Source organism: Anser brachyrhynchus, assembly GCF_964034855.1.
Source record: "Anser brachyrhynchus genome assembly, chromosome: 8".
Lineage (NCBI taxonomy): Eukaryota > Metazoa > Chordata > Aves > Anseriformes > Anatidae > Anser > Anser brachyrhynchus.
In genome coordinates, this window is record NC_137702.1 from 29,780,888 (window position 1) to 29,807,707 (window position 26,820).

At 34.5% G+C, this 26,820-nt stretch overlaps 1 protein-coding gene across 2 annotated transcripts in view; it reads right to left on the minus strand.

The window, feature by feature from the left end:
• Positions 1 to 26,820, minus strand: part of AGL (amylo-alpha-1,6-glucosidase and 4-alpha-glucanotransferase) — a 35,536-nt gene that overhangs the window by 3,490 nt on the left and 5,226 nt on the right. Inside the window, exons 5-32 of one of the 2 annotated variants that reach the window (XM_080602394.1) lie at positions 23,438 to 23,619; positions 23,104 to 23,215; positions 22,544 to 22,664; positions 22,273 to 22,375; positions 22,085 to 22,182; positions 21,380 to 21,519; positions 19,040 to 19,227; positions 17,379 to 17,502; positions 16,649 to 16,812; positions 15,976 to 16,077; positions 15,543 to 15,695; positions 15,312 to 15,462; positions 14,099 to 14,223; positions 13,878 to 13,990; positions 13,618 to 13,752; positions 12,967 to 13,097; positions 12,242 to 12,378; positions 10,329 to 10,462; positions 8,918 to 9,093; positions 6,984 to 7,086; positions 5,514 to 5,739; positions 4,931 to 5,042; positions 4,444 to 4,579; positions 2,702 to 2,814; positions 1,756 to 1,967; positions 1,053 to 1,150; positions 404 to 491; positions 182 to 315 (exon numbers count right to left, since the gene is read on the minus strand). In XM_080602394.1, the coding sequence (XP_080458520.1) occupies positions 182 to 315; positions 404 to 491; positions 1,053 to 1,150; positions 1,756 to 1,967; positions 2,702 to 2,814; positions 4,444 to 4,579; positions 4,931 to 5,042; positions 5,514 to 5,739; positions 6,984 to 7,086; positions 8,918 to 9,093; positions 10,329 to 10,462; positions 12,242 to 12,378; positions 12,967 to 13,097; positions 13,618 to 13,752; positions 13,878 to 13,990; positions 14,099 to 14,223; positions 15,312 to 15,462; positions 15,543 to 15,695; positions 15,976 to 16,077; positions 16,649 to 16,812; positions 17,379 to 17,502; positions 19,040 to 19,227; positions 21,380 to 21,519; positions 22,085 to 22,182; positions 22,273 to 22,375; positions 22,544 to 22,664; positions 23,104 to 23,215; positions 23,438 to 23,619 (3,811 nt within the window). Of the gene's footprint in view, positions 1 to 181; positions 316 to 403; positions 492 to 1,052; positions 1,151 to 1,755; positions 1,968 to 2,701; positions 2,815 to 4,443; positions 4,580 to 4,930; positions 5,043 to 5,513; positions 5,740 to 6,983; positions 7,087 to 8,917; positions 9,094 to 10,328; positions 10,463 to 12,241; positions 12,379 to 12,966; positions 13,098 to 13,617; positions 13,753 to 13,877; positions 13,991 to 14,098; positions 14,224 to 15,311; positions 15,463 to 15,542; positions 15,696 to 15,975; positions 16,078 to 16,648; positions 16,813 to 17,378; positions 17,503 to 17,852; positions 17,977 to 19,039; positions 19,228 to 21,379; positions 21,520 to 22,084; positions 22,183 to 22,272; positions 22,376 to 22,543; positions 22,665 to 23,103; positions 23,216 to 23,437; positions 23,620 to 26,820 lie in introns of both variants that reach the window. The other variant, XM_080602395.1, reaches the window with a different exon arrangement.

The following is a 26,820-nucleotide window of genomic DNA, read 5'->3' on the forward strand; positions in this document are numbered from 1 at the left end:
GCACTGAACTTTGTATGTAGAAAACAGGTGTTATTTATATTATAGACTTGAGACATTATAGATGTGATTTATATCATAGACTTCTATATCATATGATAATATTATATACTTTTATATGCAATTGGATAGTGGATACCACTAGTTACTGTATATTTTGAACCTATGTTAGCTGCTGTATTACCTTTCAAGGTGAACGTAGTGGCGAGAAAGCACATTCTTTATCATAACTACAGTTTTTGCATATATCTGTGGACCAATTAGCTTTGAGAAGTACAATTTGGCACGAAGAAAATATCCAATTGGCCACAGCCATTCCTAAGAAAAGGATGATAAGAGAGGATTATAGCTGTCATTTTGAAAAATTGTCAGCACTTATTCTGAAGTGGAATAAACTGGCTCTTACAGGTCCTTGGTGATAATTAAAACCTCTGGCTACATTATAGTTGTCATTGTCAAGAGCATTATCATATACTCCACAGTACACCATATCACTGCAAGAAAAAAAAAAAGAAATTATGTAAACAAAGCATTAACTAAAATAAGGCATAAATTAGAATGCAGAAATGAACAAAAAATTTGTCATAGCATTTACATTTGATGGTGGTTAGGTCAGGCAAGTCTCCATCAGGTTCTGCTTTTACATGACAATGGAATTCCAAATACTGTTTAAACTAGTGGGAAAACAGTTAAAATCTTGGAATGACTTATATTCATAATTTTGCCCTTATGTTTTTATTCAAACTGCAATGCATACACCGTATGCTTACGCTGTATCCTACATAAGTAAACATTACAATGCAACTTTGATCTCTTATGATAGCGTATTTGACTTGCCTGCTATGTGGCATCCAAAACCACCTGCCACTTGTCTACATAAATAAAAGCAACTGCATGGACTTTTAGAACAGTAAAATACTTGTTCCTGAAGCATTTATTGCAGCCTTATTTTACAGGCATACGTGAGGATTTTAACAAAGGAAACATTACACCCATCCATTAAATAATCCATACTGGCATGTTTTAACACTTATTCTTATCTCTACTATACTTACTCTGGGTCTAAAGTTTTCATGCCTAATGGACCAAGTAGTTTTTCCTCTGCTATCTGCAGAGCTTTCCAAGCTCTCTCAGGTGTGAACAATTCAGGCGCCTAGTAAAATAACAACAATTTACTCAGTAAACTCTGCACATGTACACACACAGGACTATGTATACGAATGTAGAAGACCACAAAAGCCCTAGCTATCATATTACTGAATTAAAATACAGCTACTCTTACGGAACCTAGAAGTCAGAGTAGGCAAGATGACAAAAGCTATTTCACTGCTTTGGGCTTTATTTATTTTAAATACACTTGGAAAAGACTATTACTGAAGTTCTTTACAATGAAAATAAACAACCCCATGCTTTTCAGCTAATTTGAGGGGACTCCCCCCTCCTCATCCTAACCTAAAAAACAAACAAAAACCCACAAACACTTTGAAGACAGTGAACACTGCAAATTTATCCCCCAGTGATAAATTTGGACAGCCATTTCATATAGCTAAGTTCTATAAAGGATATACTTTTAGTGGATATTTTAAGACAGATCAATATTAAAAGCAAGGAAAAGAAAGCAAGCTTTGAAACTTTATCCTAAGCAATACATATTCCTGATATAACGCCATGCAGACAGACCTTATAAGGCAAGTTAAATTCAATAATAAATAAAATAGTTTTAAGCAAAAATTCTTCCCCCTCATATACCTCACTTACCACAACCATTGCTATTGTAAAATTTGGTCTGAGTTGGTAATCACACCATGGACTTGAAGCTCCATAGCTGTCTTTATAAATTCCACGTTTGTGAACAAGATTTGGATGTTTTTCATTTGGATCTGCTGGATTCTCAGAGACAAAGAAGAGCCTTTCAAAGTGTGCTTGAATTTTTCTATCCCATTCATCATATGTGATAGTTTCCTCCTTTCCTGAAAGATATTACACGTGGATTTTATTTTCTGAAAACCGCCACAGTGGTAACAACAGAAGTGTGCTTATGACTAGTTCTTTTTATTACAGTATTACTTATGATATTCCTACCACAAAGGTCATTGAAGCATTGCAAAAAGGGTATTATTTAGAAGTTGAATTATACTGCAGATCACCAACACCTGCACAACTTTTTACAAGACAAATTTTCTCATTTGCTGTAATTAGCTAAGAGTAAACAGTATGAGATACTATGATCTATGGTAACTAACTAATTGAATAAGTCTAAAATTTTTAATCAACGTTTTTCAGCGTGTTAACATGCCATCTCTTGCATCTAAAGATGCTTAGGTAAGTTGCCAATATTTACAACACAGGATAAAAACAGATGTATCTTGTGTCATGTAATGAATGATGTGTTTCATTGTGATAAATGGATATCAGTGATATAATTATGAGAAATTGGATTTAGGCTCCAAAGTTCCTTTGAAATCCACTCCCTATTATACAGAATAAAGTATTTGACAGGTTGACCAGAGAACTTTGATTGTAATAAACTTTTGCAGTAACTAAAGATTTTACCTAAACTAGATTCTTTCCCAAGTTTTTCCATTTTTCCTCCTAAACCTTCTTGAATAGTTTTGATATTCATCCCTGATGTTACACTGCCACCAGCTCATTTCAGTTATATTTATATTCCAATCATAAAATTATGAGATATGTGTGTCTTTACCATGTCTTTTTATGGTGACTCCATGGAATGGAAACTCATTTTTCCTAGATAAATCCAGCAGCCAGCGAACAGTCGACTTGCACAAGCCAACAATTTCCACAGCAGAGCCATCTCTAAAATAATAATGGTAAATAAGTCCAAAAATTACTTTAAGAAGGTCATTAAGGATACAGATTGTTTTCAGTTACTTATTGAACTTTAAGGACAGATTATTCAGATACCTAAGTTTTCCTATTTTGTGTTGCAGCCCACATCATACCTGATTTTTTTTTAAAGTTAATATTTTGCCTCAAAACTGTGTGCCATGGCTATCAAATATTGCCACATACATTCTCATCGTCTTCTCCAGACATTTTCCAGTATACAAGAATATTATTTCCAACATACGTGTTTTTTAAATTACTTTTTCCTCACTGTTATTAAGAAGGCCAAGAATCTGAAAACTTAAACTGACTTTTTTAGTAAATAGTCACCAGTCATTCATAGCAACATCACTCAATTTCATAACTCTGCTATTAGCTTTGAATACAAATTTAGTGAAGGAAGTAAAAAGTGAAAAACAAAACAAACAAACAAAACACAATTCAGGAAGACAAACAAGATGTCCAATACTATCATCCAAATGGAAAAATAAAAAATCATTTAAATGCAACACCACTTATTACAGCCACAGTCTGTACATGATCTGAATGCTGAAAATTGGTCTGTGAAAATTAACAAAGTAGATCCTTGCATGGAAGACATGAATTAATCAAATGAAACAGAACACAAATCCTAGGTGATACTGGAAAGTTGAAAAGAAATTAGCTTGCCAAAAGCTTCTGTGATTCTGTGATTTATTAGTAAACAAAGGCATGCATTAGAGATATACTGATAGTTGCTAAGATTGCCATAAGAGCTTATGCTTTTTCTACAATACTGTCACTCCACAGAACTGTTTCCTTGAGGAAACCTGACATATTATCTCCTTTATGAAATAAGACAATTATATTTTACTGTTTGTAATCTAAGATGAAAATTTACAATCGCACAAGAAAAACTCAAACAAGCAACAACCAACCAAAAACTGGGAGACTCCTGCACAGGACACTTAGCCTGTCATTGTATCTCATTTTCTGGCCTGCTTTAAATCAGACTGGCTAGGTTTGTAATTTGTTGCAGAAGCATACCACACTGCCACAGTATTTCTCCTTATCTTATATAGAACTTTGCCTTCAGCATCAAGCATGAAAATCAAATGGTTTATTTCACTAAAGAATACCCTCGTGCTGTAGGTTTGCAAGAAAAGAGCTAATTTTAAAAATGTTTTATTTTTACTTTAAGCTTAGATGTTGCAAATATTTTCGAATTCTAAATAAGAAATACTTATTGATAATGGTGTGATTTTAATATCTTTTATAATAAAAAGTTATTCATAATCAGTCTAAATAACATTTTTTCCAGTAATCTAGTATTGCAAGTATCCAATTTTTCCTGTTATGTTTTACTACTTGAATTTAAAACTTTCGCTCCTGGCATGGACCGAAGTCCATGAAGATGAGGTCTTCCCCTGCTAAAAATAAACCTCTTTTCTCTAAATGAGCACAAATTAAAAACACAATTAGTACTTTAGCAGTCAAACAGAAGTTAGAAACACATAGAACACTGAGAGCACCTCTCAGATGTGTTAACAGAAGGCATAATTCTGGAGAAGAATTTCAGCTGAAAAAAAATCAGCCCCCCACAAAGGTTAGATTTTGTACCTCGGAGTAGCAGGAATTCCTCTGTTGCGAGCTCTGTCACTCTCCCCCATTTTATCCATCCAGGTGCCACAATTGAAACGGTTCCCTCCGAAGACAAAGCCAGTTTCATGGTCAACACCCGCTGTTACATTAAAACCTGCCAAGCAAGAATATCATGTACGAAGTCTGTATGTTAACCAGCACAAAACCCCAAATGCATGCTGAGCCCAAACATCCTAAATAAATGAAAAACCTCCACACAAGAGATCTGAAGTGGGTTTCTGAAGGCAGCTATACTTTTTGAGTGAACTTTCAAAGACAAATTGCACCACAACATATGAACAGTTGCTGAAAGTAAACAGGCACTCTTAAAACATTAAATTTATCTTAAGTAATACAGTTTTAATAGCATTAAACACTGTTTGAAAAAATAAACTTAATAAATTGAGGAAAAGAATGTAATCTTCATCTTTTGAATTGCATAGCAAGTATGTTATATTTTTGTTACCTTCATCTCTCATGTTTTGATCTATCTGTGGACCGGCATTCCTTTCTCGGAAATTTATGCCTTCCATATGTCGTTGCATTGCTTCCTGTATTACTTCATAAAGTGGCTGATCCTAGATTGATTGCATGTTTGGGTGATATGAGAAAGGCAAAATAAAAAAGTACTAGAAAGGCTCTATCTACTATGCCAATAGTAGCAATTCTTAGCCTCTAGTTTATTAGAATTCGAAAGAAAAGCATCTAGCATTTTCAATAGCGTCTTTATCAATGGGACACATTTTATATTTTTTTTTAGTATTATACAATTATTAATATAAACATTTTTTCAAGACTGAAAGCAAAGACAAATTTAGAAGTAAAGCTGATGGATTTTTTCTTTCTTCATCCCCAGTTCCACCCCACACTTTTCTAATCAAGTAATGCAGATGTAATAAGAAGTGCCTGAAATATGTAGTTCTTGCACTGTAATCATCTTTCACCATAGAAAAACAAATAGTGCCTGGTTCCTGTAGACAGAAAAATTGCATCCTGTCATTAAAAACTATAGCTGTGTTCAAGACTTGTAAATCAGAAGTCATCTTTACCACACTGCCTGCAGGTTGAGGAGAAGAGTCATCTCTTGGGTACATCCTAGAAACAGGACATCTGAGAATGTCTAATCCATTTGGAACAATTTTACAGTAGTCCTGGATACACTGAAGCCACCACCATACAGCATCACGACAGTTGTATCTGGCATGTGTCCCCTGGCCGAGCAGGTTGGGAATGAGACCATGTCTTAAAGTCCCACCAAATGCTAAAATTATGTTTCTAGAACAAATAAAACAGTCTTGATTAAGTTAGTTTCAGGCAATTATTTAGCCAAATATTAATTACAAAATGTATAGGTTTATCTAAATAGCAAAGTAAGTCAAAGAGAAAAATAGGATCTTAAATACAGATTTGTAGTTTCCAACAGCAAGATTTTGGCATGACTTCACTTAAATTCTGCACTAGCACAAAAACTTCTTTTACAATAAAAATTCATCTATTATTCTACAAATACCTCAATATGAATAAATTTACATACGTTTGTTTTTATGAAACATACAACATTGCTAATACAGTAAAGGCAATTTCATTTTTCATACGTTGTGATATTGACCCTAAACCCAAATCCCACTGAGGTCAGAGGAAAGGTTTTTACTGATGTTTCTTGTATCCTTTCTGATGGGGGTGGACGGGGAGGGAGGGCAGGAGCAGATGACGATTTTCTGTTAAAATACAGAGAGGTGCCAGCAACTGAGATGTTGAGAATTTTCATTTGAGAACCTTTGCACATACCTTGCAGAAAACATGGACTCCAACTCGTTTTAAAAGGGAATATAAACATACTAGTAGACCGCAGATATTACTGTATGAGTAAGGTAGCAAGTTAGCTGGCCAAATATACAAATGCATAAAAAAATGCTAATTTAAACAAACTAACTTTTATGTTCGTGTCTTGTGGAAAGCTACACCAGCTCAGTAAGTCTGGCTTATATCTGACTCATTTATCAGACTAAACATTAGCATATCATAGACAGATATCAGATTGTAACAATCCACAGTTAGCTGATTTCTAGTATTAATAGAGTAATATTAGCAGTCACCAAAAAATCATGATAGACCTTCATACCTTTCTGATCAAAACAGAAATCCCTTGCTACTTCAAGTTCTTAAATAAATAATTTTCAAATTATTGCTCAGTAACAGTGACAGAAGTATACTTAAAATAATCACTTTGTTTAAGGACAAGCAGTAGTGTTACATGGGCTAAAACTCCCTTATCTATACAGAACTGGAATATCCTATCAATGTTAAGAAAACAAAAGCGATATAAGGAGTATTTTTCATTCCATGTAAAAAGAACTCACAAATCCATCTAGGACCATTAAAGTTTTATATTGTACCTCAACTATTTCTAACAGGTTGCATGTTCTTCCAGGTTTTAAGAGCAAGAGCATGCCTTTTTCCTAACTATCTGAAAAACTACTTCAAGCAATACTAAGAACTAAGAATCAGTCAACTCTTACCTTGCTTCTAGATAACGCCCTGTAACTAACATTAGACCTCTCAGTGCAATAAAGGTATCCCTTCCCCAAGAGCGAAAAATTCCTGAAGAAAAGTGAGGTAAACCTAAAAAGAAATGTCATTGATGAATTCATTTATTGATATGGCAGAAATCTCCAAGCACAAATGTATGTACAAACTAAACAGAAGTAAAAACATATTTGCATGCTTAATTATCTTTTTTTTCCTGAAATAAAAACTCATTTTAGAACAATTAACTTCTCGAATTTCTAAATCATGCAACAGACTACGCGTGTCAGTAACAGTCATGTTTTTCACTTTTAATTTTTTTTTGATTAAGGCACTTTGTAATGTAACCACGTCACCCTTTAATAATAGTAAAAAAAAAAACGCATAACTCCTACCGCTCTCCCTCCCTCCTCCCCCCCAAAAAAAAACACAACACAGAAAGAAAAGGAACAAACAAAAAGCCAGAAGTATGACAATATATATAATGCTTTGCTTGCAAGAGTTTATGTATGAAAGCCATGCTATCTCGGTATCATAAAAGGAATGACTGGAGAGCTATGAATTTCTTCAGCCTTATAATACTCTCAGCCACTATAAAAGGAATCCCACTTCTCTTTTCTAGCAGCTTACAGAGCTACATCTTACTGCAGACATTATGACACGCAATTTTATGCTTTAACAGCAAGACTCATTCTTAATAATTACAACAGTAAAATCCATTCTTGTCTTTTCTTCTATTTATTATCTTTCCAGTCTAACGAACAAAAAATTCCGTAATAAAGGCTCAAAACAATAGTCTGTTGTGCATGCTTGCTTGAACTAAATTGTAGCTTCTATTACTTACTTAGTCAAAGCATTTGCTAATGCTCAGATATGATGCCCATACCTCTCTAATTTTATAGAATATGGCAATAAGCAACTTGAGAATGACAATCTATTCAAGAGTTAAAAATTTCAGACTCAACTATGTGAAGGGAATATTTAAAATGAAGCCCTTTCGTATAATTAATCTTTATGACTAAATTAAGGGAACAGTGCTTGTCTGTGCTTCTAGGCAACACTAAAACAGGCAAATGGAATGTTACAAGAAACCAGAAACTAAAAGCAGTAAAATTCCATGAGAGAAGGACAGACAGCAGAAAAAAGGGAAAAAAAAAAAAAAAAAGACAGACAGACAGAGGCCATAGAACCTGTAGATGCTAAAAGTTTCTATAGTTTCAAAAAAAGGAATGGACCAACTTAGGGAAAAATAAATCCATTCTAAGTCACTAAACACAGAAGATAATACTTTCGATGTAGGAAAGTGCCAAGTTCAAAGATTGCCAGATGCTGGCAGAACATTTGGAGGAATAAATACTGTTTGCTGACTGTGTTTATGTTCTTTCCTAAGCAGCTATTGTTGCCCCTTTCAGGGACATGTCCAGACCAGAGGTTCTTCTGGTCCACTAATGGTTCTTACATTTTTCTGAAAACTTGTAAACAATAAATCCACACTTAGACTCCATTACAATTCACTTCTAAAATTCACATTTAAATCAAACTAAAACCTATTATGGGAAGTATATATTTATCTTATTTCTTTTGGAAAGAAATAGAATATACTTGTAGATCTCCATGCAGGGTAAAATTGGATATAGTTAAAAATGTCTCTAAATAAAATATTTACAAGCTTTTTTTCCAAGAGCAAAACCAAAATGGTTGTTCCCAAAAGCACTGCTAGATGAAACTGCCATATTTTTAAACAGTCAAACCTTTATCTTAAACAGAAGTTAAAACACAGTGGAGAAGTGAAGAAAAAAGCTACCTACGTTTTACACATGGATGCTGACATTTAGATCCCAAGCATAGTGGAGAAAACTTTAATAGTTTTTCAAAGCAATTTAACTGTTTTGTGAGTTGTTTTTTTTTTAATGTTGTCTTCACTTACCAGCTGCCAAAGAAACACAACACTGTTCTTTCTCATTTGTAATCTCATTCAGTCTATAGGGAACATCATGTAAGGAAGGAGACAGATCGGGCAAACATGAGTATTTTCCTATCCCACACATCTGGACTGAGCCCAAGGAAAGGTGTTTAACAAATGTTGATCCGTTCTGCACAAAGCTGTAATTCAACATAATTAAAAAAAAAAAAAAAAAAAAGAAAATTACCCCTTTGCATTCAGCAATAGCAGTCTATGAAGTGTACCATTTTTCATTTACAGAAAAGTATTATGCATAATAAACAGGATGGACTAACAGAATGAGTTATTCTGAGTATTATGCATTAATTTTGCACATAAGCTTTATTTTGTATATCACTCTTTCTTGCAAAATAGGTGCCCAAAATTAGCCTTACATTTTTAATGTATTAATGCCAATGGGAATGTTTATGCTTTGCATACTTTTAGGGAAGATGGCAAAATAGTGAAATTGGTTTACTTTATTTGATGCCTACACACAGATCCAAGACCTCAGAAGTATAAGAAAGCAAAAATATTTTATCATTTTTTTCTTTAAATAAAAGCTTGTAAAACCTAGTCATCATTTTTAAAGACACATTTGTATATATATAAATTTATATATATATTCATGTAAAAATAAATCATTAAATCATTTAGCACATTGTCTAAAAATAATGAAACTTGAATTCTTGACTAGTTCATCTCCAAGTATTCATAAAATATACTATGTTCCACATGCTATCACATCCATACCAAATTCTATGCCCATTTTAACATCTTTATTTTTACAAAATAATGGTGATTTGGAATACTTATAGCTAGAATAAAGCCTCTATTAAATCAACCTTCTTTCCCTTTCCAAGAAATGACATTGAAGTTCAAACAATTTCCAGAAGTAAGCAAAGTACTTAGATATGAAGGATAATTAAAGGTCTTATAAAAAGGTCTTATAAAAGAAACTGTCCTGATTTCAGCTAGGATAGAGTTAATTTTCCTCCTAGTGGCTGGTACTGTGCTGTGTTTTTTATTTAGGTTGAACAAAGCATCAACAACAAGTACAATCTGGTATTTTCTTTTTCCTCCGAACTTTAAGGAAGCATTGCAGTTTCACTACGATCGTAGCAAGAAAGTTTCTGAAGCATTGCAGGGAAATTCTGGCCTAATGTTTCATCCCCTACATGATGCCAGCAGTAGTTATAAATTCAAATCCAGGACAGACATCTGAACTCTCAAACTTCCAAGCCACTGCTATTAGAAGATTGGTTTTCACTACCAATTTCACCATTTTCCATTGGATAGCACAAATATGAAAATATTCTAATGACGTTCTCCAACAGATAAAACATAAAAGGTGCAATTTATAGATAACTCTACATATCTGACATGCCAAGCATACCTAGACATCTGATGCCATCCCACATCCAGAAGCGTTGTGTATGCACCCACTAATATGGCATCAAAGTAACATGGGATAAGGTAACGTGGAATTTTCTTTAAATAGGTAAACATGGCCTTCAACCATTTACCAACCTATTAAAATATAATATTATTAGAAGCTGATAACACTTGATAACAATGGGATTCAAAACCAGTGCTTTTAAGATCCATCTAGTTAAAATATTTATCACAGATTTTGAACAGATTATATTATATACCCAAATTATGCTTGTCCATCACACAGATGATGTTATTGCCAGTTACTAGTATCACCACTACCACGCAACCATTCATATTCAAGAAGCATTCCGTGCTAGATATTTGTAGCAGAATTGCTGTATCCCCCTGCTCCAAAACTTCAGCCAAACTCTAAGAATGGTAGGGAAAAATGTTATATTGTTCAATGACAAATGGGCAAGAACAGCAACTATGGAACAAAATTATTTCTTGCAAATAGTACATTTTCACAATGAAGTTTTTAAAACTAAGAAGCAAAGGGAAGATGCAACTCAGAAGCTGTCACTATGACCTGAGTGTGGGAAGGAGGTTTCTCATTGATTAAAAAAAGACAAGACTGAAGAGATGAAGCTTGAGACAAGGGAGTGAAAAATTATTGAAGACTGAATAATGTGTGGCCACTAGTGCAAATGGCTGCTGATCTGGGTCTGTGACTTAAGATTCTTGAGCTTCACCATCTTCATTTCATGGCAAAGTAGCTGACACCTGAAAGTATTTATTTTCTTTCCTTCCCGTATTGTTAAAGTAGAACATGACAAACTACTATAAAGTCACTGCCACTAAAGATTGAAAACCTGCAGAACAAGACTGTATAGATGGTGAAGTACATGTCATTGTATTACATATAACGCTATACTTTTAACCTAGAAATTAGAGGGAAAATTACCTATGTAAACACTGAAATTGTAAAATTTAGTTTCACGTGACTTTGATATAGCTATTGCTACTTCATATTTTCTGCAGAACAGAAAGAAACACTGCAAATTAAGAACTCAAAAAAAAAATATGCAGACAAAATAAGCAACAATCTTGAAAGAGCACTGAGACTGGCTACTATCAGACTAACTTGCTTTCATCAAGCTCCCATGACTGAAGTCAGAGCCATCATTTACTTCAGTACAACATTCAACAGCTTTATCCTTTCTTCTGCTTTATATCAGTACACTTGGCTTCAGGACCAAAGCAAAGTAAGAATGTTACACTCTTTCTTATTAAATTCATCCCCTTGGTTACCCAAATCATGTCTTTCTCTTGTGAAATGAATAAAGCAATTGCCTTGTAGGAAAGTGAAGGACTGAGTTATAAGACAGGTAACTTGAATCTTCATAAATCATTGAATGGTTTGGGTTAGAAGGGACCTTAAGGATCATCTAGTTCCAACCCCCCACCATGAGGGGTTCCAACTCCCCTTCCACTGAATCAGGTCGCTCAAAGCCCCATCCAGTCTGTCTTTAAACACTGCCAGGGATGGGGCAAATCCCATTTTCTCAGCGCCTGGCTGTGCAATCTTACTGTAACTGTATCACAGTCATGTATGCCTCAGTGGTATTTAGGCCCTCTTTTAAAAGTAGTCACTTAAAAAGATGGTTACTTCATTTTCGTTTGAGTGAAATGTAGTAAACAGAAGGAACCCTTCAGGCCCTAAATATTTTCCATCTCCCTTTTGCAACCTACTCTTAAATTGGATTGAGAAGAGGGAAGAAAAACATATTAATGGTTTAATCTTCTAGAAGAAATTGCCTCAACACTAAATACTTTAGATACAGACAGAACTTAAAAACATTGTAATAATTGAAAAAGAAGCAAAGCAGTCATTTGAAATCCCCAAGTCACCAAATATATATTTTCACTCACTTCTGAACAGGCTCCAGCACGTGAAATCAGACGATTGCTGACATAATCAATCATCCAATCTCCAGATCTTAAATTATCACAAAACGGGTGGCCCAAATCATTCTTTGGTCTAATGTCTGCCATTACTGACATTAACCCTGAAGATACAAACCCAATTCAGTATTAAAGGACACATGATTACCCAGAGGAAAAGCTACAGTGCAACAGATATATTAACTGGCTTTAACTATAATACTTTTCTTCACCTGCAGTGTGTTAGGATACAACTCGCAGCTTCCTTAGAGTACATCCCAGACAGTCACAAAACCCACTGCGGAATAAGTAGCATGATGGAATTCATATGTCTGATAAATTAATGATGCTCCCCAGTTACCTGGTAATGCATATGGTTTAATAAATATTACTTCTCTCATTAACTTCACATTATACGCGTTTTCCTTTTTTTTTTTTTTTTTTTTAAATGACAGAGCACTGGTGTTAAAACATATATTGAAATTAATTATGCAACCCCCACAGTATTAGAAAAAGACGTTCTTGTTTAATTATGTTGTGATGATTTGATTTCCTGGGGTATAACACCGATTAGCATGGTCAAGCAGAAACAACATACTGTTTTTTATCCAAGCAGTAGCACTAGCCATTAAACAGTACTAAGGTATGATCTAGATTGAGCTGCTCTATTTTGCCCTTTCCATGACAGAAAAATGTAATGCTGAAACTATTACCTTGGAGGCCTGCATACTTCAGTGGTGACCAGTTTGGTATATTATAACAACCTCCACCATCTTCTTGTTCTTCTGCCTCACACCTATACAGCACTTGATTTAGGTCAGCCAAACTTAGTTTAGAGGCAATTCTGAAATAAAGATGAAAAAATACAAACCCGAAAACAACATTTGCATGGAAATACAGAGAGGATTTTACAAACAATTCTAGTTGCAGACTTGCATTAAAACAATTAAATACATAAAACTCCCTCACCACTTAACCTAGAAAATTAAGAGTCTGAATTTTCATATGTTCTGAGTAGTGCTGCTCAGATGTTTCTGAGTCTATTTAGAAATACCATATTAAGAGATTAAGCACAAACCCTGTAACAATCATACCCCAACGCTGACAAGCACTCCATGTTAGGAAGTCTACTTTAAGCAGCAGTTACACTGAACATGAACAAAAGAGCCTGGGAACCTTTTAAGTATTAACCCTGTTTAGTCTTATACATATAAAAAGAGTATCTCAGAATTTTTATAACAATCTGACGATCCAAATCTGTCTATAGAAACAACAACAACAACAAATCCTTCTTTTAAATGTACAGATCTTTGCTCTTACTGTGTCTTTCTCAGTTCTACTTCAGAAACCTAAAGAATACTTACGAAGAAAACAGTGTTTTTAATATGGGTGCTGAATGATCATCGGGAAGACTTCCAGATTTAAAATGAGGACTGAACTGGATCAGATGACTACGGAGTACACCAACAGCTTCTTGTGCCTTTGGATCAAGACTAACTCTGAAATACGAATGCATAATTTGTAGGAATGTAGCACTTAAAATAACTCTTCCTAAGTCTCAAAACAAAGAATCCTATCATTCTATTTTAACTAACACAGCTATTTGACAATTATCATAACGTACCTGAATACTATTACACTTCCTGGTGTTAAATTTTCAAATTCTATTTCTTGAACAAATTCATTTGGCCCTTTTATGGCAGTTCCAGCTTGCTTTATAATTTTACTGTCTTTAATCTTAGAAGAGAAAACATATTTGCAACTGAAATTCAATGTATTTTCTAATATAAAACATCACAAATGACAAAATATTACATCAGAACATGGGTGAATAAGGCTAATTACCTGAATGTGCTCTCTGAGTTCCACTGTGAAGTTAGGCAATCCATTTATAAAACGTTCATCTTTTTTGTAAGGATTAGTATTTCTCTCAATAGTTCTAGCCTCAAGTACTACTTCTTCAATTTTCCCTAAGAAAAGTTAAATTATGTTGTAGCTGTTAATAGAGATTCTTTTGCAAACGTGAAGCAAATCCTAAAACTAAAGAAATAACAATGTAAAATGCAACTCAGTTGTACAACTGAAGAATAACAAGGTGACAAAACATGTGGGTAAGTGCTATAAACATTCCATAAGCATTCATTACACATTCATCATCTGGGTTGTATTTAAAACTGCAATTTTGTTATTTTATAATAAATTAACCATGAAATCAATCACCAGTTAGAGCCTGCTTTTTACTGATCAGCTCTAGCTAGTTTGTTTCGAGTTAGTTTCCTTCTTATCTTTTAGGAGACTTTGTATTAGACTAGTTTCTAAACTGCAGATACAAATAGTGTATTTTCAGAGTGTAAAAACTTATATTAATATTCAAATAATTTCCTCTGTTCTCTAAATAATCTAAACTAAGGTGTACAAGTCCTGTGGACACTTGTGCATGGTCTTCACATACAAATGTGACTGACTTAAACACAGACACACATACAGACCTGGATAACACAAAAAGCCAGTATGGAAAGCTGCTCTTCAGAAATATGGCAGAGGTAAGATGTATTCTTTGCTGCTATTAAGCTGCAAATACCTTGTATATTTAATTCTATTGAAATGTATTAACCCCAAAAATAGTTTTAGTATAGCAGTCAGTCACTTAGTGATCCCGATTTTAAACCCACAAAAAACACTTTACAAAGACATCCCCAGACATCCCGAACTTATCACCTTCTTTTAAATCAGTAACACTTTACAAATAGCAATTTCCTCCCCTTACCCTGTAAAACTAATCACCTTCCTCTGTTAACTAGTTCTTACCATTTCACAAACACATGTACATGGCAAACTTACAGCAGAAAGTGTACTCAATAAGAATGCCTTTGAAAACCTTAAGCAAGTTTCTTACTGTGTAACCACTTTTGGGGCATACATGTTAGTACATACATAAGAAATGTTACATACTGAAAATTCTCATATTGATTTCACACACTCAAGGTTGGAAAATATGGAATTGGAATGACTTGATTTTTATGTACACCTGTCATCCCTTGAAAAGAGATCTGATTACCTGGGATACACATTTCAGGTACTTCTTTACTGTAGAAGGAAGTCTTCGGATCCCTGAAAGCAGTTCTACTTACAGCCACAACAGACTGGTGTGTGTTAGGGCAGTGTCTTGTCACTGCCACTATATCTTCATCAACTTGATCTACATACACCTAGAAAAGGTTTACCATTACAACTGTGCTCACTCAGACTATAAACATAGAAAAATCACAATGTTACCCTCATATCTTGCCTGTTTAAAGCCTTTAGCCCCCAGCTCCTGATGCAGCCTGTTTATGGCCAGCCTTCCTGCTAGAATTCCTGTTTGGAAATTAACTTCACCAGAAGTCAGGTGTGCTGCTGGATTCCATGTTGCATAAAATCTCTCTTCAGATACTACAGATATCTGTAAAGATATTAAGATTTTAGCAAATATCAGCCACTCTGAAAAAAGAACTGGAGGTTCCAACTATGTAATGAAATTGGATGATCTTAAGTAATGCTAGCTAGTAAACTGCTTGGTAACCAAAAAACAAAAAAAAAAACACCAAACCCACCATCAAATACAACACCACCACCACAAAACCAACCAAAATAACTCCTCCCCCACCCTCCCCCCCGAATATTAAAAAACATATCATAGGGCAAGAATCAAGTAATTTTGGAATTAAACTGTAAACACAGACCTGGTGTGGTACAAGTTCATCATAACCTTTGGTGCTTCCTGTAGCACAGCATGCCATGGAAACAATCATTGCACTGGGAAGAGCATCATATGCAGATCGGTGCTAGGTTAAAAAATAAATAGGTAGAAAATGAATTAAATCCATAATTCATCCCTCCCAATTCACCATATGTAAAATATACTCAGTTTAACAGAGGAAACAACTGCTGATCAACTGCTGATCATAATTTTCTTGATCACAATAGATTTACTGAAAAAAGTTACTACAAATGCAGTACAAAAGCAACTTAAGAGTACCCCTCAAAAACCCACTCCAGTTCACACTGCTGTCTTTCTCATCCTCTCCTGTAAAACAGGAGCTTCGGAGAACAGATGAACAATAAGAGACAGAACTGCTTACGCAGCTGGAATGAAAAAGTCAAAAAAGCTCATTAAATAGCTTTGTATAACTTTTCCCTTAAAGGACAAAGCCTTGAAATTCGGTGGAACTTGTTATAAAATGTTATTCATTGGATAAAACTTGATCTGAAACAGTGTTTTTCCTACATATCACCCAGAAAAAAAAAAAAAAAAAAAAAAAAAGCATCCAGTCTGCATCAAGCCCTCCCATGGTTCAGAAACATCAATTTAAAAAAGATTAAACATAAACTTTGGTTTCCAGTTTAAATGCTCACCTGAATCGGACACTCATTATCATGTGTAATATCCATGAACAGTGCATGAGCAATAGCTGGCATCAGAGGTCTCAAACGTGGCTGAACAAAAGAGCCAACAGGTTCACCTCCAAAACGATAAACTAACCTTCCCTCCTCATGACTATTATAAGCTGTCATTGCCTCTAAAGAAGAAAATAGGTAAGTGTTTGCATAAGAATAACTCTCATATACTACAGCACGAACAGAGATGTTAATGCAGCATTTTACATTTGTTATTTTGGTGTGTTCAATCATTAAAAAAAAATATCACAGTAAAACTTGATTCTCCAATGTAGATACCCAACTCTGAAATATTCCGTTTGCTATAATATGGGAAGGTAGGGAAGGGAGGAAAAAAAAGCAAAAATCTGCAATGGTTTCCCCCGCGGACTTAAGAAATTCATGCAACAAAAATCAGACACGATGCAGCACTTGCATAGCAGAGCTGTGCTACAGCTTTTTCTTCTCTCGCTAGAATACAAGTGAAATATTTAACCTTCTGTAAATTAATGTAGGACGTATTCTCTTGATTTACAGCTAGTACTGCATTTTTTGCTGAGTATCAGAAAGCCACAATACAAGAACTGTGCTTCTTATTACATTGAGTATGAAATTAAAAGTGCATAATTCAGAAGCAAACATTTCTTTGGAAAAAGTACATCCTCTATAATCTCTGGTTGGAAAGACACCACATATACAGCAAGCCTACCTCTTATTAAGGAGGTAACACCCAGCCTATTCACAAAGATATTGTCCAGCTCCTCATTTCCTGTGAACAGCTCAGCCACTACAAACAAATCTGCTTGCAATTTTCTAGCTGTGTCCAGCATGTACTGCAAAAAGCACAGCCAAAAAAGCCACAGAAAAGGGAAAGGTAAACACAAAAGTGGACAAGTTTCAAAGCTAGGCAGGGATTGACAATAGGAAAATGCCATGCAGCAAGGACAAATAGCCAAAATTAAGGAATTAAAAAAAAAGTTGAGTTACAGACGATGACACAAACATAAGCAAAAATCAAGAATTAGGATACGACATAGAAATTAAATACAACACAAAGAAAAGATAATTGCATAAGCAAAGAACGTAAATATGTAAGGAAAAAAAGCATACCAATGTTAGTGTCATATTAAAAACTCTGAACCATACATGACAATCCTTTATAACTTTCAACTGCTTATTGTACCTCTAATCAGGCTGGTAATTCCCAGGCGGTTGACAAAAACATTGTCAATGTACTCACTGCCCGTGAAGAGTTCAGCTATCACATAAAGATTAGGTCTGACTGATCTGGCTGTTGCTAGCATCTCCTATAGATCATAATACATATTTAATGATATTTAATGGAAGTCATCCATTTTCAGCTATATATGCAATTTTTGTTGTGAATCTTAACCAAACATAAATGACTTCTTAACACATGCAGTTCATAAAAATTATTACTAACAGGTAGCATTCATAAAATTATGTTTTTATTTTATAGAGATCTGTAGATTATCTGAATAATTCTAGAAAATCTTCTGAAGATTTTAAGCTAATTAACTTTGTTTTTAAACAAAAATTTGACTCAAAATGCAAGAACAAAAGGTTGGATAAGAGAGATATCTGTTAAAATAAGATATTATTTCAGGACTTTGGTTAAAGCCTTTGAGGTTACCATTCAAAAAATAGTAACAAGTGAAAGAATGGCAGAAGCTTTGAAAATGGCTGCATTTAAGAGTCACTTACAGCTTTGGTGCGGATGCATAAACTGATTTAAGAGAGCTCGTCACAGATTTAGGGAAGCTCTGTACCCAAGCTAGGACTTTGCACAGCTCAAATCTATATAAAGATATTTTACTAATTAAGTACAATTTCAGGATGTAGTCAGCTGGGAACTTATTGGGAAACAATAAGTGATAAATGTTAGCAATAATCCTGACTGACTGAACTTTTTGTAGGTGTTCTTTACCAACTTTTAAATTCTGGAATGTAAAACGCTTTCTGTTTATTTCATCAACAGCAAAACATACAGGAAAGTATCAGTGTTTGTTTGCCATCCAGGTCTTGGAAATGACCAAGTCTAGAACTGACATACTAGATACTGGCAGTGACTGCACTTCAGTCCACAGATACACGATGGAAAAGTTACCCATGCCCATCAGTGTCTACAGGATCTCAGCTGAAATGGAGAATGGAGACATACAATAGCTATACCATTTTGCTAACTGTTCAAAGTAGCTGAAATCATATCTAAACATTGCCAGTCAAGAAACTTTATCAAGAAAATTCATTCACTCAGCCATGCAGATTCTACAGATTTTGTAGAAGCAGTGCAGAACTTATTTCACAGTCAGAAACTGCTTTATCATAAATGTGTTTAATTTTGCGTACCTCAGCTACATGAATAGGCGTTGAGTGACAGTTGTCAAGACGAATGCCATGGAAATATTTGGCAGTGATTTCAGTGTATTTTTTCATATGTGCCCAGAGGTATGGGCAGTCTTCAGGTTTGTTCCCATAACGCAGTTTCACACTGTCTCCCCAGCAAATAAGCTCCCTTCTCAAGTAAACATTTGAACCTGTAAGGGAAAAAAATCACTATAATAGAGCTATAGAACAGAATGTGGACCAAAATGAAGATATGCAATTCGTTTTCTACTTCTTAAGAGTAGGAGAATGCTGTGATGATGAGTAAAAATTCTAACAGTAACAGTATCAACCCAAAATCTATATACTTTATACTGATGTATAATTTCAGACTACTCCAAGGAAATATGAATAGTGCACACCTAAAGAAAGCAAATTTTTATGTCCATGTAGCTATGCTGCTACTAGGGTAGAACCAGTTGCATTTGTTTTTCCAGTTACTATACTTGTGCCTTTACATACCATCTTTTCATGCTGCTTTATGGCACACAATATTCCAGCTGAGACTACAAATGTGGAACACAAGTACACAGCATTCAAGAAGCCACAGACCAATTAAGAGAGAAAACTCAGTAATGGAATTTAGATAAAGTAACTAAAATCAGTGACCTAAGGAATGAAAAACTGTGCCCAGGCAACTCAACAAAAGCACCTATGAAATATTTTTAACTTTCTCTATGTGAAGGGGAAATACAACAACAACAAGGCATTGAAATGTCTGCAGATTATTTTGCAAACATAAGGCATTTGCCAACACATATCACTCTGAATTACCAAACAGATTAGCTTCTAAAGCAGACTCAGCAAAACTCTTGGATGGATGTTTTTAATTACAATTAAACTGGCCTTTGTTTGATTCAGTTTACAAAGCAAGTTGGAAAACAAGACTTGCCAGCCTTGTTTTTACTGGATATCAGTACTGTCCTCAGAATAGTTAGAATGTAATATTTTACTGCATGGCAAATTCACACCCTATCTTACCTTCACAAGCAATCCACATACTTAAGTGGATTAATTTTCTTGACCATGCCTGCATACACAAGTGTTATGAATCACATAGTGAAGGTGTCCCTAATGCAGGGCCGACAAATATCTAGAGCAAACTTAGATGTCTACCTTCAGGGAGAAACAGATCACTGTTAGCAGTTAGCTTTTAACACTAACATCAATATATTCAGCTCAGTCATTAGCAACCCTTCCCCTTTGTGAGCATAAGAATGGGCCTTTCTATTCTGATGCAGAATACACGCTACGAAGAATAGAAAAATAGATCAGTTTGGTCTCTGTGGAGAAAGACAGCTTTGTCCTCAACTGGAACTGAAGCTTGACATAGCATAAAATACTATCTAATCTCATTCTGCCCCCCCCCAAAAAAAACTATTTTTTTTTTTTAAGTACTAAGACAAATTGAAAAAAAAGAATTAAACCCCAGAGAGTAACTCTGCAATATTTGACTATTACTTTGAAAACTCTCAACACACTCCTTCTACCCTGAAAAGAATCCAACAAAAAATTGGATTGGATAGGTAATCTTTATTCAAGTTCAAATGTATTTGAGGGTTTTGAAGAAAGCACACACTCTCATTACCAAAACACGGAGGATTATCCGTGAGCTAATTCAAAAATTAATTATGTAGCTTTTCCTGTTAGATAATAACTACCAGCAATTTTACAATAGCATATCAATGCAATTTTCAACATGTTTCGACATACAGTTATGCTGAGAGAGACTTCACCATGGTGCAGCTCCACATGTAGCTGGGGTGACCTACTTCTTCAATGCTGATGCTGAGAGGAGAGCAGAGAGTCCCTCTCTACTGTCTCTTTCCCTGTCCCATCTAAACATCATCTCAGGTGCCCACCTTTCAACTGCCTGACATGCACACACCGGACTTTTCAAGAAGCCAGGTTTTGCTCACTAATGCAGCAAAATACCATTAATCTTTTTATCGTACTAGTTTTCTGATGCCTTATGAAAATGCCAACAAGTAGTGGTGTTGAAACAGTGCAAGGTAAGCAACAATGACAGAAGTAGGGGAGGCGGGATGTCTCCCTTTCACTGACAGAAAGCTGATAATTTCCCTCTCATACCTTGTGATGCTGTATCTCAAATTCCAGATTTTACAACTGACGTTCTGAATGCTGAATGGGAAATAGAAGTGCTATAAAGTGAGTATCTGCCTGCTGTTCTGCTTTTTCAACTTCATAGGAATATATATGGGAAAATTAGACTAAATAAAGTAATATTTGCTTCGGCTATAATATCAAAACATTTACAAAATTATTCAAATTTCTTTTACAAACCTGGTTCTGCAAAGTTTCTAAGAGGATCATCACCCATAACCCACCCATTATGGGCCATGAAATAGCAAGCTTTATCTGGGTGATGTATCATAGCTTCTTCCTCCTCCACAGTCAGGTCTTTGAATGGGTAAGTAAAATACCTATGGAATTAACAAATAATTCAAAAAAGAGAAATAAATCAAAATTCATTGTCTTAGAAATTAAAATATCTGCTATGAACTGACTTGTAGACAAAAGATACAAAAAGGCAGCTGTCAGACTACAAATGATGGTGAGTTTTCTATTCTGTATCATGTTTTGAAGGAGAAAGGACAGGTGCTGCCACTACCTTGGTGCCAGCTGGTAGTGTAAGACTAAAGCCTCAACCCTTCAGATACATTAATGGCATCAAGTACATCAGACTTTCCTAGTTCCACTCCTGTTCCATCTACAAGAGAAGTTAGCTAGAAGTTAGGTAAGAAGTTAGCTAGAAGTTAGGTAAGGCTTCATTGTGCTCTGAGTATTATTTCAAGCTGCCTTAAGTCACATTTATTTAATAAAGAGTTATTACTGTTGCTTTAAAAAAACAGTCATCTCATTGATAAAGTGGCATTTATCTATGGGAAAGAACATATAGTTGCACTTATGTATATTTTTAATTAACTTTGAACTCACTTTCCCTGGATAGACTAATAGTTTTCAACAACAACAACAAAAAAACAATACCTGGTAACTAAAGGATATTTTCTAGTAATAGGACCCAGTTTAGGACCATGACCAGACAGTCGTTCATAAACCACAGTCCCCGCAAGACAATTGACTGCCTAGAAGTAATTAAATTATGCATTATTAGAATGCCTGAATATATTTGCAATTTAAAGCAATTCAACATTAAAACACAGAAGTTATAAGACCTGCTCTTGATGGTGATTAATCTGTCTGTGTTGCTCAGCATTCAGTTCCTCAATCCTCTTGCGAAACCAGTTACAACACTCTTCTATTGCTCCTGGTCCATTGCTTAGCAAGAAGATACAAAGCAGAGAACAATTGAAATAATTTAGTTTTAAAACACATAATTAAAATGAATTAAAAAAAATATTTTTCCTATCTCTGAAAAAAATATTTATTTGGTTTTGTAAATTTAACTTCACTTGCAATTTTAACTTCTGATTAATAATACAATACCTGTGCGGTATGAATGTTGCCAATGCTATATTCATATCTACAGTGCAGCCAAATCGTCTATAATCAGGGTCCTGAACTATTTGAAGATGTTGATTTGGATCAGATTTAGTGCTCATTTTGCCTGAGGACAAAATAGAAAACTATTCACAAAGTGAAAATAGAAATTACATTTAAAAGACACACAACTTTTACAGTTTGAGCATAAGTAAGATCTGGGTAGACAAAAGGTTATAGAGGGGCGCAAAGGAAAAAGAATATTTAAGATCTGACAGAGCTGGCTACTCAAAAACATTTGTGCTCAGTTACAATATTGAATCCTGGCAAAAACAAACAAAAAAAGAATTTTTGTTATTTATTTCCCAGACTATGAAGCACAGTCTTCAAATGCTTTACCACTCCTCAGAACATTCTTGCATGCTTTTATCAGCATGGTAGATTTTTCATACCTCCCCAAAAATTGGATTATTTTTATTTTCCAACTATTTTTTAAATTTACCTATAAGGTTTATTGAATTATAAATAAAGAATCCACCTGTTCCAGCAACACACACTTTCTTTACCTTGAGTTAGAAGGGTTTTAAATTGTTCCACAGCTTTATTAACATCCACTTGGAAAAATTCCCACAGTTTAATTTTTGGATATATCTCTTCCCAAATTATTTTACGGACACACTGTAAAAATAAAAATTGTGTTAGTTAATGTTCATGATTAATATAAACACACAAAAAAAGCTAAGTGCTTTGTTCAGAAAAAAATAGTGAAATGAGGGATTATTTCAATAAATATATCTGCAAAGTATATATTCTGTGCATTTCCACAACCTTAGAACTGTTCAAGGTTTATTCAGCTATTTACAATGTTCATTGCCATATACTTAATTCTCATTTACTTACATTCAGGTGATGATCATTTTCAATCAACGGAGGGACCCCTTTATCAATACACTTTCCATCAGCCACCATACAGGTCAAGTGCCACAGAGCTCTATCTAAGACCCAAGCTGGCTTCAGGTGAGGAGAATTTACAAGGTTATAGCCACATTCTGGATGCATCCTGAGCCACTCACTGTTAGTAGCTTATTCAAGAAAGGCAGGGAAAAAAAAAAAAAAAAGTACACAAGCTGAATACTTAATTGTTTTACACAAAAATCTTAACACCGGGAAGCTAAGGTACTATGTCATGATTAAGTAGTTCACATTTCAACTAAAGTTTTCCATGCTAATAGGAAATAATGTCTTATGCAGATCTGTGCATCACTGATAGCTATTTATTTTGCAGTGCAGTCAATTGCAGAGAAAATTTTTGTTAGTTACATAAAAATATATAATAGTACCACCAGTCCTAAAACACTTCAGAAAAAAAACACATTTGTGTTGCTGGAAGTAAATGAAATAATAGATGTGTAAACCCCCTGTGTATATTAAAAACAAAACATACATCCCAAACCAAAATTATTGATGGCCTAAGGTGTTATACATATTTTTATTCTTAACCCTATCAGATGCTACACACACAGAGAACAAGACAGCAGGAGCACTCACATGCACTCCAAGAAACAACAAAAAATGTAGTAAAATGGACATTTAAGAATGGATTAGCTCTGACACTTGTGTAAATGATGAAAAGCACAGTGGTGGGAAGGGGTGCCACTGAGGGTCACGCGGGAAGATGAGTACACCTTCTGGTGCATGCAAACTGAACACTAACATGCTCACTAACACTAACTGATGTGTCTATTTTCTAAACTAACCCTGTAGAATCAACAAGCACCAGATGATAATAGGTGCAGAATGTTAGGTATGAACTCAAATATGAAGAGCCTTTAATTGAAAATGGGTATGATATCCTAATACAGACAATAATGTGCATACAACGGTATGAGTAAATACATATAACGCAATGAGAACTTTAATTCTGGAAAAATAAAAAAAAGACTTCAGTAGTTAATTTCTTTCCATTTTCTGAACTGTCTGAAACACACAATTTAACTGAAAATAATTTCCATATATTCTTTTGAATGTAACAATTGAAAAACTTCACATACAAAAAAGCATAAGAAAAAATCTGCTGCTTAGGTTTTACAAGCTTTTTTAGAAATAGTTCTTCACAGAACACATCTTAACATTTAGAAAAGCAGAGAAAAATAAAGTAACATCTAACAGAAGAGAAAAAATATAACAAGTTATTATATTGGAAACAGTGAAATAGTAAATAACATGCCCAAAATTATAGCAGAACAACCAACAACTAAAAAACAAGCCTGCTTAGTTCGAAGTTCAAACTAAAAAACGAAAGGTAAAGAAAATATTGTGATCTCTCACTCTATAGTATGAACAGCTCTTCTAAACACCCTCCTGTATATCTAAAGTCCATTATGACTATGGCAAAATTCCATGTTTATAAAGTCATACCATTTGTGGAAGTTAAGAACTTCATGGTTTAAATGTCATAAACAACTAAAAAGCACTTTACTTATTTTAAAGTTGCATATAGCAGTAATAAACTCAGGCTGTTAAAGGCCATTCTAGGCCAACCAGATCATTTTCCTTTCTCTCTCTCTCTTTTTTATTTAAATGTATTCTTGCAGTAAGAACCATGATTTACTATCCGTATCCCTTCCGAAGGGAATGGCAGCCCCAAAAGTGAACATGTACCAAGTTACCAGGCGGGGTTTGCAAGTCTATCTATGATACTCCTGCTAACATGCCAAAGGTGCATCTATGTTTAAGTTTAATGCATACATCAACGTTATGTTTAACATCAGACCACAGATGCTGGCTTTTGTTAGAAACTAACAGAGATGTTAACATCAAAAACTGATTCCCACCCTTCTCTACTATACAAGCTTTCGCTGCTCCTTTCCAGTGTGTAAAAAAACAAAACTAACAAACAAAGACAATTTAGAAAAAACAACACTTCAGCTTAACCACTTCACATTTAAATTCAGCCGCCTGACTTTATAGCAGGAATGGTGGGGAAGCATCGCCATTTTATACAGTGGTCTCAGCTAGAAAGAAGAAACTATAATGATAATGACTGCTGTAAGCTGAGGGCTCATGAGCTGTTAGTGTTACCAGCGTTAGAGGATTTAGTGTGAGACAACACAGTGCTTTAGGTTTTTAATGCAGATATTCTGTGGAATTAATAACCATGCGCCAGTATCCATAATCCACTCAAAATAACTGACTATGCATTTCACATCTTTTACATTCAAAGGAGTCTGTGAAATATATATTACAATTAAATCATCCTAATATGCAGGAATTAACTGGTTTTAAATTAGAAATTTCTGTTCAATTAAAATGCAAAAAATAGTCCAATTTCCATCTTATCAAGCTGTACACAAAAAAAAATTGAAAAAAACATTTAATAAATTTTCTTATTACAAAAGCCCATAAAATATCTACCTCCACATGCAACACCATGACTTAAGCAGACATTTATCATTTATATGCATTTCTGCTTATGCTAAGTTTGGCTTTTAACGAAGTCTGTAGCCAGTTGCAAATCAAGAGTTTTGATAATGAACAACTGAAAGGGAAAAAAAATCCACCATTCTTATTGCAAATTTATAAGTTTGAAAGCAGACAAAGCCATCAAATACAGCTTGATTAATGGTTTAAGTCAGAATAATGGTCATTTGAAGATGCTTATAAACATCCTTTCACCATGATATAACTTAAAAAATAGTTTACTCATTCATCCCTTGAAAATGAATTTGAGCTCTTAATATAACCAAATAAAGTCCTTCTGCAAACGTAGCCAAATATCAATGTGACTTTTTTCTTTATATTCTGGAGTATAATAATTAGACTTAGATATTTCTGTCCATAAAAACATTTTCCTTGGTAGCATGCAAATATATACTGGAAAAAGGTGACGGGATCTCAAGAACATATGGCAAAAGACATGGACTTTTAGTTGGTAAAGTGCAAGAACTTTTTATCTGCTGAGAAAGTTGAAAAGCCAACTTCCCTAAGACATATGGTCAATAACTACACTTAGGAGAGTAACATTTTAACAAACAGATAGGACAAACAACTGGGCCCATATTACTTTGCAGATTGATTGGATAGGAATGTTTGACAACAGTCAACACCAAAGAACAAAAGCAAATAACTCTTGTAATTCATAGATATCTATGTAACCATTTTTGTTGGCAGTGGTTTTGTTTTTTAAATCTCAGAGGACTGTGACATGAACATACACAGCCATTTGTTGTTTTCTCTGCCATATGTATACTAATTATTGTGATCTTCAGGATTACAGTATAATC